The 18535-nt window shown below is 39.3% G+C and overlaps 1 protein-coding gene across 1 annotated transcript; it reads right to left on the bottom strand.

Annotated features, from left to right (window-relative positions):
* Positions 1-442: 442 nt before the first annotated feature.
* On the bottom strand, positions 443-17028 carry DR1 (down-regulator of transcription 1). The gene is made up of 3 exons (XM_063344304.1): positions 16371-17028; positions 10634-10797; positions 443-7268 (listed from the first exon to the last, which is right to left on the bottom strand). Exons 1-3 carry the CDS (start codon positions 16588-16590, stop codon positions 7122-7124), a joined length of 531 nt encoding a protein of 176 aa, XP_063200374.1. The 5' UTR covers positions 16591-17028; the 3' UTR covers positions 443-7121.
* Between the last annotated feature and the right edge of the window lie 1507 nt (positions 17029-18535).

Raw genomic sequence — 18535 nt, 5'->3', positions numbered from 1 at the left:
TCTTATTTTACACCCGTGGTGGTTCCTCCTTTTCTCATGAGAAAGTTCATGTCCACGTTGCATAATACCACATTTAATTCGTGAAAGAAAAACTGTCAAAGGGTCACAGTCTGAAAGGAAACTCAAGAGTAATTCACATATCCAAGAAAACTCTCCCCCTCCCACTATTAATCACCTTAAAAGAACAGGAATCGGTAAATACAATGGGAATGAGAACACAGTGTGCTGTGCATAGAATAGGTATCCCACAAAACAAATCTATTACCTTTCCGTGTCTCCCTATCGCATTAATAAAGATAGCTACAACTCCATTTATCATTCTTATTTGTTCCAAGTGAGACTATGATCAGAGTCTAACTGCAGAAATTTTCAAGTAATCACAAAGAAACAAAACAACACACACACAAAAAAAATCACTTGTTCAGGAAGGAATTTTATTTTTGTGACATGACATCTTTGGAGCTGTATTTAACTAAATTAAAAGACCAATGCTTCCTCTTTGGACTTAAAAGGCAGATCAAATCTATCAGGTAGCCAACTGAATCCTAGTAAGAGACTTTCCCCACACACACCCTTGTGTTCGCATATTCTTCCCTTTGAGACATGGTGAGATGCAAAGGGAAGAATATACACAATTTCTTAAAACTGTTCTTTTCCCTCCCTAACCCACTCACCTTCTAGTAGCCAGGGTTTTTCAATTTGGATTTACCACTACCGTGGGTATTCTCCTTACGTACAGGTCTCCTAAGCTGACGAACTTTTGAAAAGGAAGTACACAGAACATAAGGGTTCAGTTGTGTTGCTACTACCTTTGTGTCTTTAATAGCTAGTCCACAAAAAGATGTTACCATTTCCTATGACCTTTGTCTTTCAGGCTAAAAAAAGGCACCATTTTCAGCACCAGGTAGAAAATTTGATTGACTCTGAGGACTAAACTGCCCCTCTGGGTTGGAATATATACACCACTGAGGCAGGCTACAAAAATATATCCAACACAGATACATGTGAAGAAAAAAAAAAGAATAAAAATAAAATCTATTTCAGCATTCAGAAGCTTTATTCTGCCTTCATAAAGGAGAAACTTTTAAAGTATGCTATTACAACACAGTCATACCAGATATTTCATTTTAGGGCAATGTCCAATTCTCAATCCCTTTTCCACATCATTAAAGCAAAAACACAGTTAAAGCAATCAATGAAATGCCCTCTCCCCCCTGGCTTGTCTGCTACTCTAGTTCTTCCCACAGCACTGTGTGACTCATGCCCTAGATCCTTTTCATCTAAGACGGGAAGCCAGTGCATTTTCCTGAGAGAAAAGTCAGAGGGGTGATTTTTGTCTCAGAACTTCAACTAACACTTTCAAAATAGGTAAAATAACATTTTTCCACATTTTGGAAAAGATAATTCCCTAACAGCAATGAAAGACAGTTTAGCCCTGTGTTTTCACATCCTGCAGAGAGAAGAAACATCTTTTTCACATTCAGTCACAAATTGCCCCTTTCATTTTAATGATACAATATATTAAAATAAACTAATTTCATTTGTTTATAAAACTTTAGCTTTGTTTAAATTCTATTTGGAACTATATTTTTAAAAACAATTTTATAAGCATCTCAAAAACTGTAAAATTTTTGTAGAAATTAAAACATTATTGTTTCCAACAGTTTCGAATTTCAAAACATTAGAACATATTGAAAGCAAGACATGAACAAGTTCCTCATAATTTAAGGGCAATGAGTTTAGTTGTATACAACTTACCCAGCAATCCCCAACAATTAAATTACCATAGGTAGAGAATATATAACACTATGAGAGAATACGGAAGATGTATTTAAGTGTGTATTTAAGAAGCAACTGTCTTTATTTAAAGTTTTGAACTTGACCTGCCTGAAAAATAACTATCTATGCATGAAAAGTTGCCCCAGTTAGCTGTTTGCATTACAGTGGGGGGCGGGGGGGGGGGAATCTCTGTTGCTCATATTCTTCCTTCGTCATACACATTTTCTAACATTTTTAGAAGTGAGGTCTACTTTACTGCAGGGTGGGATGGTGCGGACTTTTAGGTTGTTTGTATTACTAACACTGCCACTGCCCTGATAAATTTAGTTTTCTCCCATGGTTTATACTGCTGCCTGAGAAAACAAATTCATACCTGAAACAAAAAGGACATTTAATTTGATTTCTAATTCAGCTGTGGTTTTTCACTCTGTAGGTGACAGAATGAAACTTGAACACAACATTAATAAAACCAAGTCCTGGGCCATAACCAGCAATCCCAAGCACTGTGCTATTACAAATAAATGCTTTCATCTCTGACAATGACTTTTATAACAAGTCTGTATGTTTTCCCAATTATTTGCTCTCTAGATGAGTCACCCTTCCATGCAGTCTGTCATGAAGATAACATCTTTTTCCTCTACATAGTGCACCACCTTTTAGTTCTGTAGCATGTGAAAGTGTTAACTTCAAAGCACAGCATGGACTGCTCAAATACTGACATTATTACACTGGGCAGTGCAACATTGTCTATACCTAATTAATGCTTGTACAATGCTTTGAAGATATAAAAGTTACTGAGTAGTAACTAATACCAAAACTGGACTAATTCCTACTGAGATTAGTGTGGGAATCGTTCGAAGTTACACCATGCAATACTACTACTCCATTAGTTATTCTAGGTGGGGGCTGAGAGGGAAGAGGAGAAGTGAAATCCAGGCCTTGCGATGGTGAAATTCTTCTGCCTTTGATGCAAATAATGAGGAGTTCAGTGCCTCTAGTTTAATACCCATGACTTTCTTTGAAACAAAGAAAAAAACCCCAAACATCTCTAAAGCATTAAAAAGTTAACCCCATGAAGATTCTGCCTTGAAATTAAATATAATCTTTACAGAATTTAATATGCCTCTTATAAATCTTCACTCCAGATACATAAAGCATAGTAGCTCTTCACATTTAAAGCTCAGGAAAAAGGAAACAGGTTGTAGTAAGTACTGTCAATCCTTACTTGAATGTTTGGTTCAGCCTGTGGGACAGAAATCTTCACGTTGCATTCCTGTAGCCAACATGACAATTAATCACAAGCATGAATTACAATCAAACATCACCTTTCCCAACATACACAGGAACATCATCTGCTAGATATTTCTACCCTCAGTTATTCAGGTTTATGTTAGACTCATCCACACAGCAAAACCCATGCTTATGGGATTTCGGAATGACTCATGTATGGGATCTGGCGTATCCAATTGGATTCACTGGCCAATCACTTTGCTGCAAAACCTCCACTCCCCAAGCACTGGCTCAGTTGCATTCTAGCACAGTACCACAGAAAAGAACAGCCTCCAATTCAAGCATTCACTGGATCTGTTTCTTTCCAGGAATGCACAGCTCTAGCCTACTTGGTGCACCACGTACCCAAGAACTGGGATAACTATTTCCATTATTAAATTTTCAAAATTACTAATTTCTGTAGCTATGCTTGCATGGGACCAAAAACACTAATTTCAATCAGGAAAAAAATTATTCAGACTAAACACAAACATCTGTTGCAAAGGAAGTTATTGTTCCTGATTGCCAGCAAACCTTAACTGGCCTATGCTAAGCTTCACTGATACTCTTTTTCACCACTGAGTTATACCCAGCACACTCTAGTCACAGATGGCACATTCATTGAGTAGACTTTTAGTAAGTCCAAGGGATCAAAGAGCTAGACTGTCTATCTGTACGCAAAATCCATCTCAATGCTGTCCAGTATCCCACTGACACGCTCCCACTGTGTAAGTAAAACTTTTCTATCTTAGACAGATTAATAGTGTAACACCAAAAGTAAGTTTAGCCACAGCATTCTTAACCTTTCTCCTTAACACTTCTCCTTCCACACTGTTTTGTACATGGTTTACACAAAATTGCAATCCAACATTGGGAGATATAAATGAGACATACATTTCAGAGTAAGGGGTTTGCTGATCCACAACAATCATTAAGTCACTTTATGCTCTTGACTTGGCACTGTTTCAAAATTATGAAAACTGCAACACAGACATTATTACATCAAGTCCTCCTTAATGGAGGTACTTTCACAAAATCTGAAGAGCACCATTTATAATTGTGGCTTTCAGAGACTTTTTCTACTCTTGCAGAAATTCCTTTCCAGTGTTTCAATACCAAACTCAACCAGCCACATTTAAGTAGTGAAATTCAAATACCATTTTAAGTATTTGATGTTTAGAATCCTCAAGACACTTCCTTTAAAAGTACCTCAGAGGAGTAAATACAACTATATTCATTATCCACATTGTCATGCAGACATACGCTTTATTAAAGTAACAGAAAAGAAAGATTTTGCAATAAAATCACTTAGTGAAAGCACTCTGAAACAGACTGTCAGAATAATTATGGAAAACCCACAGATAATCTCATCAACTCAACAATGGAGAAACGGACACATCCTTATACGTGTTTCTTCTGAGACAAAGTAACAACACAGTTCACTAACCAAACTTTACACTATATGTATCTGGTGTACCAAAAAATCAGTTGTACCACAAATTCAGAAATCTCTTGTCTTCACTGAACAGATAGTACATGGAAGCACAACAGGAAAGTAATACAAAATTCTTAGTTTGTTGAAAGATCAGTGAAGATTCTCCCCCTGCATCTGCCAGCATTTACTTTTCATACTTGAGATGGAATGGCTGAATAAATAAAGTAGTCTCTAAACAAGACTATCTACATGAAATTAATTCAACAGGAGACTAACATATATTCTTATTTCTCTAGCCTCTGCCTGTGGTCTTTTCCTTTGTTAATCTGGAAGTATTTCAGTAACTTATACCTGATCTACAGAGGTTTTGTCCAACTTCAAGTTAAGAAGGTTAGGTTATAAAAAGGCATATACACAAAATGCAATTCCCAAGAGGAAAGAGAGCAGGTCAAGCCCAGAAATATTGTTTGCAAGCATTGACAACCCCAGTGAACAGCAATGCCATCCAACAGCACTCAGGTTGTAAAGACTTCGGTCACAAGAAGTGTTCAGTGGGTCAAAATAACAGCAGAGTTTAAGCAGTCTTAACTTTTTTCTTTATAAATGCAATGAAGAAGACAGACTATTCATTAAATATAAAAGCAATTTTATAAAAACACATCAGAATTTTATTGCTTGAAGAATACAGCATATGAAAAAGCACAAGAATGTCCAAAAGAAAGGTCACAAGGATCCAAACATATTACACCATACATACCAGATGCAGTAAAATGTTAACCTGAATTCTGCATCAGAAAAGAAAGGTGTGAAAATATACCTAATATTATTTAAAAGGAAAAGATTCATTTAAAATAGAAAGTGTGAAGGTGTTACAGTACAAATTAGAAAAGCCAACACTGCACATTAACATTGTATCGCTAGACTAGATTTTTCTACCTTTGGTACTTAAACCTTTACAGAAAACCACTTCCTCGGTCAAACCCTGCCTAACGTATTTCATATAGTATCCATGGAAGGTTTTTTTTCTTTTGTTTTTCTTTTTTAAACTCAAACATTTAAACAAATACTTTTCTGAGTTTTCACTGCATTAATGTTCGCATTTATTCAATACACAACTTGATGTATCTAAAATTTAAATCAAAAGTCACTATGTGACTGAGATCTGAATATGTGCCAATTGTACCTTGCAGATCTTTATGTAAAAATGGGCACACCATTTTCTGTTTGCATCCTTATGTAAACAGACTGCTGCTGCCCTCCTCAAGAATTTGAACTAGAGCAATTTGCTGAGGACACAAGTTAATAAAAAACAATCCACATTGTTAGAGAGCTATGGGATCATCTACAGCAGCATGCAAGTGGCTTTTCTAGTCTGCTCAGATTAGTGTACCAGAAGATATGCCAGTATTACTTCAAGTAACACATTAAAATTCAGCAATGGACACTACTGTGCTTTATTTCAACACAAAGAACAGCTGCTCATCCGTTAATCAACAGAATTTTCAAATCAACTATCAAAACGACTACTACATCATTTCTGTTCCATGTATTGCTGATCACTCTTGGGGAATAGTTTATCAAAAACCCAGACTTACCTACGAACCAATTTGAATGAAGGAAATGTTATCTTTCAACAAGGTATTCTAGTAATCCAGTGGCAATCTAGTCTGGGGAATGTTAGCATTATGCTGACAACAATGACTAATCAAGGTTAAATAAATTCCCTCTTTTATGGTAAGCATGCTCTTAGCTTCATCTTTTGCTTTCTTAGGCTTCTATATTTAATCATTCCCAGTTACGTCAGTGGAACTAAAACAATTTTGTTTCATCAAGTTCCAGCTTTATATCTCAACAATATGAATAGATCTGGTCTATGAAATACCATCAACAACAGTTAACATTAAACTGGAGTGAAACAATAGCAGTTAGTTCTTCAAACCAGGCAGTCTTTGAAGCGAAATATTCAGTTAGGACTGCCAAAGGATGTCATAATAAAACCATGGTTTGTTTTCACCCCTATACAAAAAAATGACTGAATTTGTACAACTCCTATTAAACATACCTTTACCTAGCTTGGTGAAAATGTATCATTTTCAAATTTTAACAAGTGTGGTATTTGAGCATATATAATATTTATTGCCGTATACATCCTCATTTTAAAAAGAACTAAGAATTCAGACTCTACTATGCTGAACTCTGCTTTTTTCCCATTAACAGATTATGCCTACTGTACCACTCCCCCAAAAAACAATTAAAAATTCTAAGTAAGATTTTATAGTTTAGTTAAAAGGGAAGAAATGCAAATGTGGATTTAGAGTTTTTTTGTATAAATCTCACTATATTTTATAAACTCGTTGTTTATTGTAACACTGTTTATTGATCAAATAAATGACGCACTGCTATCTAAAATTTCCATATACACCATTAAAAATCCAAAGTTGATATGATACTGAACCTTAAATCTTCAAGAGTTCAAAAAAATGACAGTTTATACATGTACAGCACACAACAGCAGACACCCCTAGAATACCAACTGCCAGTCCATGATGCATACAAACTTACAGGTAAGCATTCATTTCACTGTTTTCATTGTGCAGGAAAAATATTTCTTAGTAAAGACAAACTCAGCTGGTGAATTTCAGATATCATCTTCATCATCTTCATCCTGAGAGGATCCTGCCTGATTGGATGCACTGGCTGAAGCAGCAGCAAGCTGCGCCTGTTGAGCTGCTTGCTGCATCTGTAGCCATTCCTGCTGCGCCAGTTCTGCTTGCTGTTGTCTGGCCTAAAGACATGAATTTAATTGTTAATGCCATACATAGCTTGTGAAGAATTTCTAGAGCACCTTATCTTTAAAAGCAGTTTTATCTGCAACTGCAGATTCCTTTTGTATAATTTTTATTAATTGTACATATAAAAACACATCTAGAAGTACCTTAATTATTTGTATCGAGATGTTTAGCTATATTCTCTCTTTCTCTGAAAAGACCACCATATGGAGGATTTACAGTTACAAAACAAGAGGCAGGAGGTAGTGTATTTAAATTCCATTGTAAGGATTGTGCCAAACCCACTTCCTAATGGAAAAATTAAATGAGGCAAAGCAAGGGAAATTTTGGGCTTCAGTTTCGAGGGATTTTAACATTAAATCACAGTTCAGAGGTGAGAACAGCCCTACTTTGTTGATTACAAATACTAAAATTCACAATTATGAAATCATCCAGTTGTACCACAAAGGCACACATTATTACGAAAACATGAAGAAAGCCATTATCTTACTTTGCTAAGCAATCTTTGGAAAAAAGTGCAATGCAAAGTCTTCTCAAATTCAGGTTGCAGACCAAGGATGGCTTTGCTACAGAAAGGTACAGTCCTTTACTGAAAGGATGTAAAAGATGTTAGAATGTACAAGACATTCTAACAAAACATTTCAAGTATTTAAACTGGTGACCTCTCCTTTTTCTATCCAGGGTTTCCACTTGTTTTTCAGCAACTACTGTTGATTTCAACAATATACTAGTCAATTGAGTTAGTTAAAAGTTAAAACTTTCACTCAATTTCTACTTGGAGTGAACATTAGGAAAAAGTTTTTAAAATTAAAAATCTTCAGTCTTCGTTACTTTTCTGCTTTTACAAGTCATCACTAAGACCGTAATGATTTCCTTTCTAATCCCATTGCACTCACTGAATTTTCCTTTTGTTTTTTTTCTTCCCCACAAAGCATCAGCAAATTTTACAGTTTTGCAAACTTCAAGGTGACAAAAGATGATTCTTTGGAAAATTATCAAAACCAGTTTATCTACTTAGCAAAGTGAAAAAACGTAACTCTTCCCTTATTTTAAGAAGTGTCACAGTTTCTCAGTCTGTTCTAGCATTAAAAGAAACTACTTTTACAGAGGTAGATATCTCTTCTCAATGAAGACTTCTCAGTACTTCAGACTTGAAGTGGTAGTGAAGTTACAAGGGTTGGAAAACAATTTAAGACATTGTAAAAGTTTTAAACAAAGGAAGAGAGCAGCATCTGTACACATCGGAGAGGCATAAATATTTATCACACACAAGATAACAATAGGGCTCCCTACTGACCCCGATATAATTAAGTTTACTGTACGCTCAATGAGGTGATACACATGCATGCACCAGGATGAGAGGCTCAGCACTTCCCACTGGATGGATCATTTTGTCAGTGCCTACCCTCAGTAACATACTTAAAATGATATTAACTTCAGCCATTTCAAAAATGGACTTAAAAGAAAAATTCTATTGAGTTGTATTGACTAAGAAGCTTTACAAGCATCTGGTAAATTTAACTCATTTATTGCACAGACGAACTTCAGTGAGGAAGCTTCGAAAAAAACCCAAACCCCAAATCTTGCACAGAAACTTAGACATGTATGAACATTGGGATAAGCCATTCCACTGACTTCAAATATTTACAGTCATCCAAGCTATAGGTGTAAAATGTTCATAATATTAATAGGCAAGTATTTTAAAACTAGAGCAAGAAGTCAGCATTAGTGCCATGCTCTGGAATATCAGCAAAGCTAGCAGAAATAAAGGAACGCGCACTTGTGTAACTATTTTTAAGTACAGTACCTCCAACAGCGTATCACAACTAGTATTTTTGAAAACGAGACTGCCGTCTTTGAATCTAAGCAAAGATTTTCCATATTACCAAAGACTATTTTTAAAAAATCATTCATACAACCTTGTCAAACTTGCATGCGTTGCCTTAATTTAGACATTTAGACCCAGTACTATAGAATTTAAACAGAACATACCTCAAGGAGTCATTCCTTAGATAAAGCGTAGCTTACATAAGGTGACCATGGTTTCAGCTTTTCTTTTTTTTTTTTTTTTAATTTAAATGTTACTCAGGAGCTAGTACTCCTTTACCACACTTTATCTTCTTGCTGCTTTTTTATTTTGTATATCATGCTAAGTTATTTGAACAAAATAGTTAAGTAAAAAACAGCTATCAAACTGGCTATTATTTCTAAATCTCACCCTTAAACCAGAAGCAGACACACTGGTGTTTCTAATGTTAGTACAGTCAAACAAAAGTCAGGCACACTTGAATTTATCATAACTAGTTCATGGCATGCTGTCAATAGCTACGTGCTACGCTGAAATTTTAAATGTCTTGAAATTCATCATGCAATTAAGATTTAAATAGTTGGCATGTTGTAACATGAAAAACGACAGTTATTAATTGTTTCAGCAAGATACAAGTGTAGCAAAGGGGAGAGGAGGTCACAGTAATCAGGCATGTTAACACATAACCGAATAAGCATTTTCACCAGACAAAATTAAAGTAAGCAAATTGAGAAAAGACAACTCATGCCTTGGGTAAGAGGAAAGAAATCCAAGATAATTTTCACATCAGTTAGTTTAGAGAATGGTTTTCTTGTCAAACTAAGAGAATAGTAGAGAGAAAGATGGTGTAAAAAGATAAATAAATAAAATTGGCTTTTAGTCTTTTAAACTTGGAGATGTTCACAAACTATCTGGGAACGCTGGGAGGTGAAAAGGCTGGGATGAAAGAGAATGTGTGTGTGTGCGCACGCACACAGTATTCGCAGGCAAATGCTTTTCCTATGCCTGAATTGCCTCTTTAAAAATTTATGCATGAATTCACTCAATTAGAACCTTGCCAAGAGTAAAGGAAGATGAGAAAGGACAAATTAGAAATTCTGAATGATTAAATGTTTCTTTCAAAGCCTAAGAAATAACATTTGTGTACTGATGGCCAGAAACAGAAAAGATATTTTCATTTTTAATGCATCAAAAGTGGTAATTTCCTAGAACACCAGCTGTCATTCTTTTATTTCCTCAGCCATGTAATTCTTAATGTATTCCCTAGAGTAGAATGGCAATACATAAGTAGCAGCAAAAAAACGTGCTTTTTAAACTTAAAGTATAAAATTTGTTTGTATATGTATATCAAATCACAGGAGTAACAAGGAGCAGCATCTTATTTGTTGACTTTACTTTCCCCAATTCAAACAGGCGAAGGTAAATAGCACCTTAGATGCCACAGCAATTCACAAAGAATGTGATACTTCTTGAGGTGTGCGCATGTTTTTGCGGCACTAGATCTGCAGCATTAATTATTCCAACCTCATCAGTGTTAAATATTGCTTCACTTACTTTTGCAAATAATTCCTGTTGCTGCCTTAGAAGCTCTTCTTCCGGAATGCCGAGGTTCTCCAAGCGTGAACTGGCCTTTCTTCTCTTTAGGGCTACTGTTTTGCATTCTTGTAAGACTTCTTTTACTTCACTGATATAGGAGCCAAACCCCAAACTTTCTAGTGCTAGAAAGAAAGAAAGAAAGAAAACGCATTGTTCATCTTCTACAAAGCTTTTGATAATAGATACCGATTTGTTTATTTAAAAGATTAAAAAATAAAAGTAGTAAAACGTTTGATCAGTTTTCTATCATCTGGTGAAGAAAGTCTGTGTTCACAAGAAGTTCTTGTGAAGACAGCTATTTTCCCTGTCTCTTCTCCTATGCCATTCAAGAGTGTGTGTTCTCAGGCAAGAAAAATTAAGTTTAGTCAAGTACAGTGAAAGAAGTCTGCACTTGCAGAGGATGCACGGCTTTCAGATACATTTTGCTAGAGGTAGGCATTATTTTTCAAAAGACCTCTGTCTCCCATCTTCTACATATCAGAATCAAGCAGAATTGATACAACTAAGAAGTCCTGCCTATCTGGATTGTTAACCTTTAATCTATCAGGGATTCCATCTTTCCAGTCTTGTTGCAAGTCTTCAGTATAAGGTAAATTAGCAACCTATAACAGAGAAAAAGTGACTCACGTAAAATGATCACAGATCTTTCATTAAGACAGAAATAATTAAAATTACCTTAAACCTATGAATTTTAGCTTTTTCTTTTAATACCTAGTTTCAAGTGCCAAGAAGCTAAAAATGCTTAGTTCACGCATATAAAGTTATATAAAATTATGTATGAGTTCTTTATTGTTTTATTTCTAAACAGAAACCTTTTTATCTCCACATGAAAATTTATTCAGAAACTAAAAGCTTGTACTTTTATCTGCCCAAAGAAATCTGAAATGCAGCTATATTCTGCAACAATTTTATTTTTTTTTAAAGAATGCAAAAGTAACAAGGATTATAAAAATCCAGGTGGAACAGTGACAAAAGGCACACTCTGTTCCCTGATTCACCATTTACTACGTTATGCCTCCACGCACGCGAACACCCCAAAGTGGAACCTATTACAGTATATGCTAGAAATATTACATAAACACCAATTATACTAGAAACAAGTCTCAGCTTAATACAACACTTGGTTCATTTCCAGTATTTACACAAATCAGAGTTTTCTTTACAGAATGATAATTGTTTTAACCTTTATCTTACTTTATTTCAACCTTACGTCACAAGCTATTCAAGACATAGCACTAAAGTAAACTGCACAACAGCAATCAACAACTTGTTATAAACAAGCTCTTAGTTACGCTAACTCAGAACTATATTCTAACATTAATTTTGTAAGCAACCTTTTCCTACCCATAATTACAGCAGCATGCCATTGTACCCTACACCTAAACAATAATCCAAAGGCATTCGGTAAGTTTTCAGCTTCCAACTTGTACTCGAGGAGACAACTAATGCAGTGTCTTCAATAGGGCAGTATGGTGCAGCTGTCTAGTCATACAGGACTACCATTCCTTTAACAGATAACATTTGGCAAATGAATTTACATAATACCTATTTCTTAAGAAAAATAAAGTTAAAAGACAAACTGATATAGAGATAATCAAATTACTTCAGAGACAGTACGTCAGTTCAGCCTCAGCCTACGTACAGACACTGGAAACACTTTTTTCAATCAGCCCAGTTTCTATGAGAATTACCAAAAACCTCCAGAAACTTGTTTAATCCAGCCTCAACAGATAGGAGGCAAATCCATGTCTTAGGTCCAGAACTGGTTAGCTAAGCAGTCTTTAAATATTTAAGAACTCATTCATTTTTAAAATGTAAACAGTATATAAATTATCTAATGTCTTTTTTTTTTTAAACCAAAGTATAAAATTTAAAGATCTCTACAAGTCTAACATCACAGAGAAAAACCATCATAGAAAATACACAGGTGTTCATCAAAAGAATATTCACAGTGATCAGGGCTGGCAACCTGCTGCATCAGAATACGAAGTGCCCAATCTGAAGTCAACAGCAAGATGTGCTTTTACAGAAACTTTTAATGGCCCTTAAAAGAAAACAAATTAATGGAAAGAACTTCGTTTTGTATTTAGTGTAGCACACTAAAAAAAATCCGAAAGAAAATGTGTGATATAAGCAAGACAGATTTGTATAATTGTTCGACGTAATAAAGCTATGAAGAACCATATATACGCACCATAGGTCTAGAGCATCAAAATTCTGCTGGGTGCGAAATGACTTAAGAAATTTCCTATCTTGTTGAAAAACATCAAGGCTTTACAGAACACGTGCATGGAAGGAATATGAATCCCTTTACACCAGCACGGTGATAAGATGTGGGACAAGCAATCACTTCTTTAGCAGAGCCACTGTTCCACCAAAATTCAGTCTTTCTATTTCTTGAGTCTGAAATCTATGTATCTACACAGATTGCTGAAAATTAAGTATCTTACTGAGGTTAGAATGATCACACCAAATTTAAACAACCGAATCACAAGACACAGTTTATTTGTTGCACTTCGCATGTTTACAAACATCAAAGCACAACTATCCTTTCCCCAGTTTCCTCACGCCCTTAACAACTGCATGAAGGTGAAGATCTCTGATTAATCAGTTAAGCATAATTACTTATACATTTGTTTTTTATACAATCAGGTCATTCATATCTGAGGTTTTTAACTTTTTATGCTCCTTTCACAGAAAAGTAATTTCCAAAGTAAAATCCCAAACATTAACAGTCGTTTGGATTTTTTTTTAACATTAAATGCTAACGTAAACACTGTCAGTATCCTAACAGTCCATGAAAAGAAGCTACAGGATTTGCCATCTACCTACAGCCTACCTTACTGCACAACACTACTATGAAGACCAAGTAATAAATCAACTTCATAAAAACGGTGAATTTAACGTCTCACATTTTCAGAATCCAATGGAACTTTAATTTATCCTAAAAAGCCTGCTTCATCATGACTTGTATAACTATCAAATGAGGCTATTTTCTGTTCCAGCGTGGAAGGATATTAATTTGCTTATTAGAACCTCAGACTTATAACTGGGTTCCTGATGGTGAGACTCAACAATAAACACGGAGACTATCTCCACTTACAACTATTACATAGCCTTGATGCCTTTGGGTACTCTCCAGGGAAGCTGTTTCGTGTTTTATCACTAGCAGTGAGTGCTTGGCACAGTCTGAGTACGTCTACCAAATCAGATCTCTCATGGGATGCAAGCAGCCTCTGCTTTCCTTCCCCTATGCTGTTGACTGCACTGTGCCAGTGAAGCATTTGTGCTACCATGCAATGAGACATGGCAGGGGCTTCATTCATCTGAAGGATAACCCAGTGGCAGAAGAGTTCTAGCTTAGCACATGGCCACACAATCATTTTTACTAGTGCAGCAAAGGAGGGGTGTCTTAAACACCACTGCTGCCAAACACGAGCACAGTGACAAATGCAGTTTCACTTTACCTCTAATACAGCGCAACGGCAGGGTGTCACCAACTGCAGCGTCTCTTTCCCCTTCCTCCTCCCAAGTGAAATACCCTTCCTCCTCCTTGCTTCCAATCTAGTAACTTCTTGTTTACAGGAACAGTCAGATCAGCAAACTCACCTGACAGAAAACTGTGCTCTCCCCCAGACTCTCAAAAAGCCACGGGGTCAGTTGGATCAGCACTTGCTAGATCCAGCTCTAGGGAGGGTACAAAAAGACACCTTTTGGCAGGCAGCACCGTGTTTAGACGGGACCAGGTGTGATGAGATGGCCATTAGCCTCATTTTACTTCTAAATGAACTGTTTAGCATTTAGCACTAGGTTTAAGCATTTCAAAGGAACAAGATATCTGGCTGACCACAACAAACATATGTCAATTATTTAATTTGTTAGCATCATTGTCATGGACCAACGTTAAAAGGCAGTCAACACAGCAAGTGTCTAGAATGTATGAAGATGGATGAAAATGCTATGCCTACATACACGTAACCACTGTTTCCAAAATTAGCGATCTAAACTCTCATACCTCTCACAGAGGGACCATCTGCCAACTGAGCAGCATCTGGAAGCTAATAACACATACACCTCCCTAAAGATAAGAACGGCAGAAAATCCAAGAGCAAGCTCCTTCCACCTCCAGACCATTACAAAAAAAGGATACATCTCTAAAGTTTTCCTTAGCAATATTTGACTAAAAAGTACAGGAAAAATTATTTTTAAGTTAGATCTAACTCTAAAATCTGGTAACACAAAGACATAGAATCCAGCGAAATACTTGGTTTGGGACCATCTGATGATGATATGCACATGCCTGTGTGCATATATAAACACACATTTCGGTTTCGTTTTCCAAAACCACCCAGATTAACCCTAGCGCAGCAACAGATGAAATCTTTCCTAAGGACCACCACTACTTAGCAAAAAATACTTTCATACATGAATTCTTTATGTCCTCATGTCTATTCCTGCGTTAAAAATTGAGCTCAAGTGTTTTGGTGGTCACTTGAAGAAGCTATCCATGAATTTAGAAGCATCATATCCAAAGTATGCTTCCACATGCAAGGACAAGTTTTACTCTTTACATCCTGAGCTTCTGTGATGGACTTGCTCTGCTGAGCTTCCAGATTTACACATATTTTATTTAGTATTAAAGCTCATACATGCTACATGTTTTCTTTTGCTATTCATAACCCAGGCAAGTACTTGAAACTCATCTGGTTAGCAAGTTGTTATAATCCAAAGGAATCTGATTTTTTTTGTTTCAAATAGAGAACCACTACCAAAAAAACCATAACATTTCTTTAAACTAACTCGATACTATTGCAGTCCTGAGAATAGCTCTGCTGCAAATGCTACTGTTAATATCTCTACCAGGCAGCAGAGTAACGTACTCTTTCACTATTAATGCTATAAATTTGTTTGCACTAGACACTGGTATCAACAACCTTTGCTTAAGCAGCAAAGTGAATGAATCCTGAAAAAAAAGATACCTGTTGCAGACTCAAGGATGAGGCAAGGGAACTCCCTATTTGTAGCAGAATTTAAAGAAAACCAAATGACACACAGAGAGAAAACACTCCTTTTATTCAAGCAAGGTTGGAAGTCAACAGCAGAAAAAGATGCCAGGGCATAGGTTGCATTTAAATGCTTTCTACAACAGATACAAATACTTAATTTTAAACAATCAGACTCCAAGGGTAGCCCTAGAGGAATACTTTATTCTTCATAAGATCCAGACAGGACAACTCTGGATTAAAGCCTGGGCCCCACGTACCCAACCATGCATCTTTTGTCAGTCTCCAATTAGAAAGACATTTAATAAATCCAGAATCTTAAAACATGCTATAAAAGAAATCTGCATAACCATTTAAAAAAGCAGACCTCGTTTCACAGGTATGAAAAACATGAATGGATTTGGTGACCTCACTCAAAACATCACAGACTTCTCGGAACCGCAAAATGAGGGCTGGTCCTGAGCACACTCAACAGTCACTCTAACCACACAAAGACAACCTTCCCTTGCCATGCGACTGACAAGCCAGACAACACAAACTTTTGCTCCAGAACCCTTAAAAAGATCTCTGCCTTTTGCCTTTTACGTAGCTACAAAGAACCACAGAGCGAAAAGCCACAAGGGGACAGGAGTGGCCCAAAGCCTGGATGACCCATGTCGCAGGGGGCAGCAGCACACCGCCCAGAAGCCTACCTTGTATGACATGCTCTGGGGAAATGGTTTTCTTCTCCGATTTGTTGCAGATCTCGTTGGCCTCGGAGGAGATGAGGTGGATGAATTCAGTGCAGCAGTTGACCACCAGCTCCCGGGCATCATTAGCCACACGGACGTTGGGCAACGTTTCTTTGATCATCTTGTTGATGGCAGCCCTGGGGATGGTGAGGTCGTCGTCGTTGCCCGACGACGAGGCCATCCTGGCTGCCGCTGGCTCCCCGAGAGGCGCTCGGCTCCCGCGCTCACGGACTCCCCCTCAGCCACGGCGCGGGGCTCCAGCGCGCGGGGAACGGGCCAGGGGTGGGCTCTGCCGCGAGGGGCGACGCCGCGGGGTGGGGCGGGGGGCGAGGGGCCGCTGGACGAGCGGGCCGGGCCGCCGGTGCGCGGAGCCGGGAAGCGCTTGCTCAGGGCTCCCTCGGCCGCGGCGCCTGCCACTGCCGCCTCCGCCACATCCTTCGGGCGCCGGCACCACCGCCTTATGAGCAGCCGGAGGGAATGCGAAGCGCCAAATTACCCGCCGGCAGCACGGCTCAGCGTCCTCACACTCCACCGGCAGCGGCGGCGTCTGGGCCGACGGTAAAGGCGGCCGCGAGGCGGAAACGTTCCGACTACTGGCTCGACCTGCGAGGGACGTCGCTTCCGCCGGAAGCCGGGACACGCTTCCGGCGCCTGGCCCCTCCCGCCAGGGGAGCGCCGGAACCGCTGGCGGCGCGCGGCCCGTGAGGCGGCGCCACGTGGGGGCGGTGGCAGCTCCGGTGTCCTCCCGCCGTCTCGGTGTGGCTGGGCCCGGCGTCTCCTCCGAGGGCTACGGTCTGTCCCCGCCCGGGGCTCCTGGCTTCTTGGTGCCGCAGCGGTGAAACGCCCGGTAGAGCAGCCCAGCCCTGGGCTGCGGGCCCGAGGCAGCCAGGCCTAAGCCCCGCTGAGAGGAAGGGGGAGGCTCCAGCGGCGGCCCTCGCCGCTGACGGGCCCTGATCTTCTTTGGACGCCTCTGCCCAAGCCATAACCCTGCCTGAACCCTCAACCAGCGGCGACCGGGTCACCCTGGCTGCACCTCGGGGTGCAGAGGGACAGGCGACCATACTTCCCCCATCCCTGGCAGCGTTCTGCTGTCACCTAATTCCTGCATTCCCCTGTGCAGCCCAGCTGCTGTTCCCACCTCTGCCCCATCCCTGCACTGTTGTTGGGGTGGACGCCAGCCTGGTACTTTGGGGAAGGAGGTCTGAGTTACAATTGGAACATAAATGAGGCTTCCAGCTGTGCATAGGGGCTGCTGTGGGCACTGTTCTCCAAGCACTTCACAGTGTGCAGTCCGTGTCAGCCAACACAGGATACAGGAACAACCACAAAACCACAGCTGAAATGCAAAGAGTAAATTTAATCTCAATATCCTATGAACAGGGGATCTCTGAAGCAGTACCCAGGCAAAGGCATGCAAGCAGGAACGCAGGCACAACGGAGCTTGGTCCTTGCTAGAGAGGGTCCTTCTTAATGCGAGAGTGTTCGAACCTGCTGTTCCCGCATATATTTCAAGGATTCAAGCAGGCATAGTTTTCCACTGTGCTTTTATCTTCTCCAACAGCAGGGCAGGAATATCAGGCTTGTTCGATAAGGTGCCTCTTGAGTCCATCACAGGCCTACGCTATCTAAGTGCAGATGTTCTACTTGTGGAGCACACAGGACTAAACAACGATTAGTGTGCTATGTATGTTTCCCAGCATGCCAAGCATGTTTACAGTCCTTGCCCATCTTCTGTTACTTTCCCACACGGCCCCACCAAAGGGTCACAACATAAAGCAAGCCCAGCGTTATCTGAAGTGTGTGATATCCGCAGGAGCTGCCCACACAGGGGCTGCTGCCTGGATCCTCTGAGCTAGCCTGCGGGCAGAGGCAGGGCAGGGCAGGGCAGGGCCATTGCAAGTCCCAGCACGGAGTTAGATTTAGGCTTAGTGAAAAAGTACCTAAGGAAAGAGAAAGCCAGTTCCTGTATCCTCAGTGAGCTCCAGCCAGGCTCTCTGAGTGAAGCTAGGACTGCTGGTGGAACGTGCTGAGAAACTGCAGCCCGGAGGCCCGAGGGACACTGGGCCTTTGTCTCAGCCCAGGGCAGCACTGAGTCGGGGCTGGAGGTCTGAGAACAAGAATGCCAT

The sequence above is a fragment of the Chroicocephalus ridibundus genome, chromosome 8 (genome assembly GCF_963924245.1).
Source record: "Chroicocephalus ridibundus chromosome 8, bChrRid1.1, whole genome shotgun sequence".
Classification (NCBI taxonomy): Eukaryota; Metazoa; Chordata; class Aves; order Charadriiformes; family Laridae; genus Chroicocephalus; species Chroicocephalus ridibundus.
The sequence above is the reverse complement of the archived record's forward strand: the minus strand, read 5'-3'. Positions and strand labels throughout refer to the sequence as shown.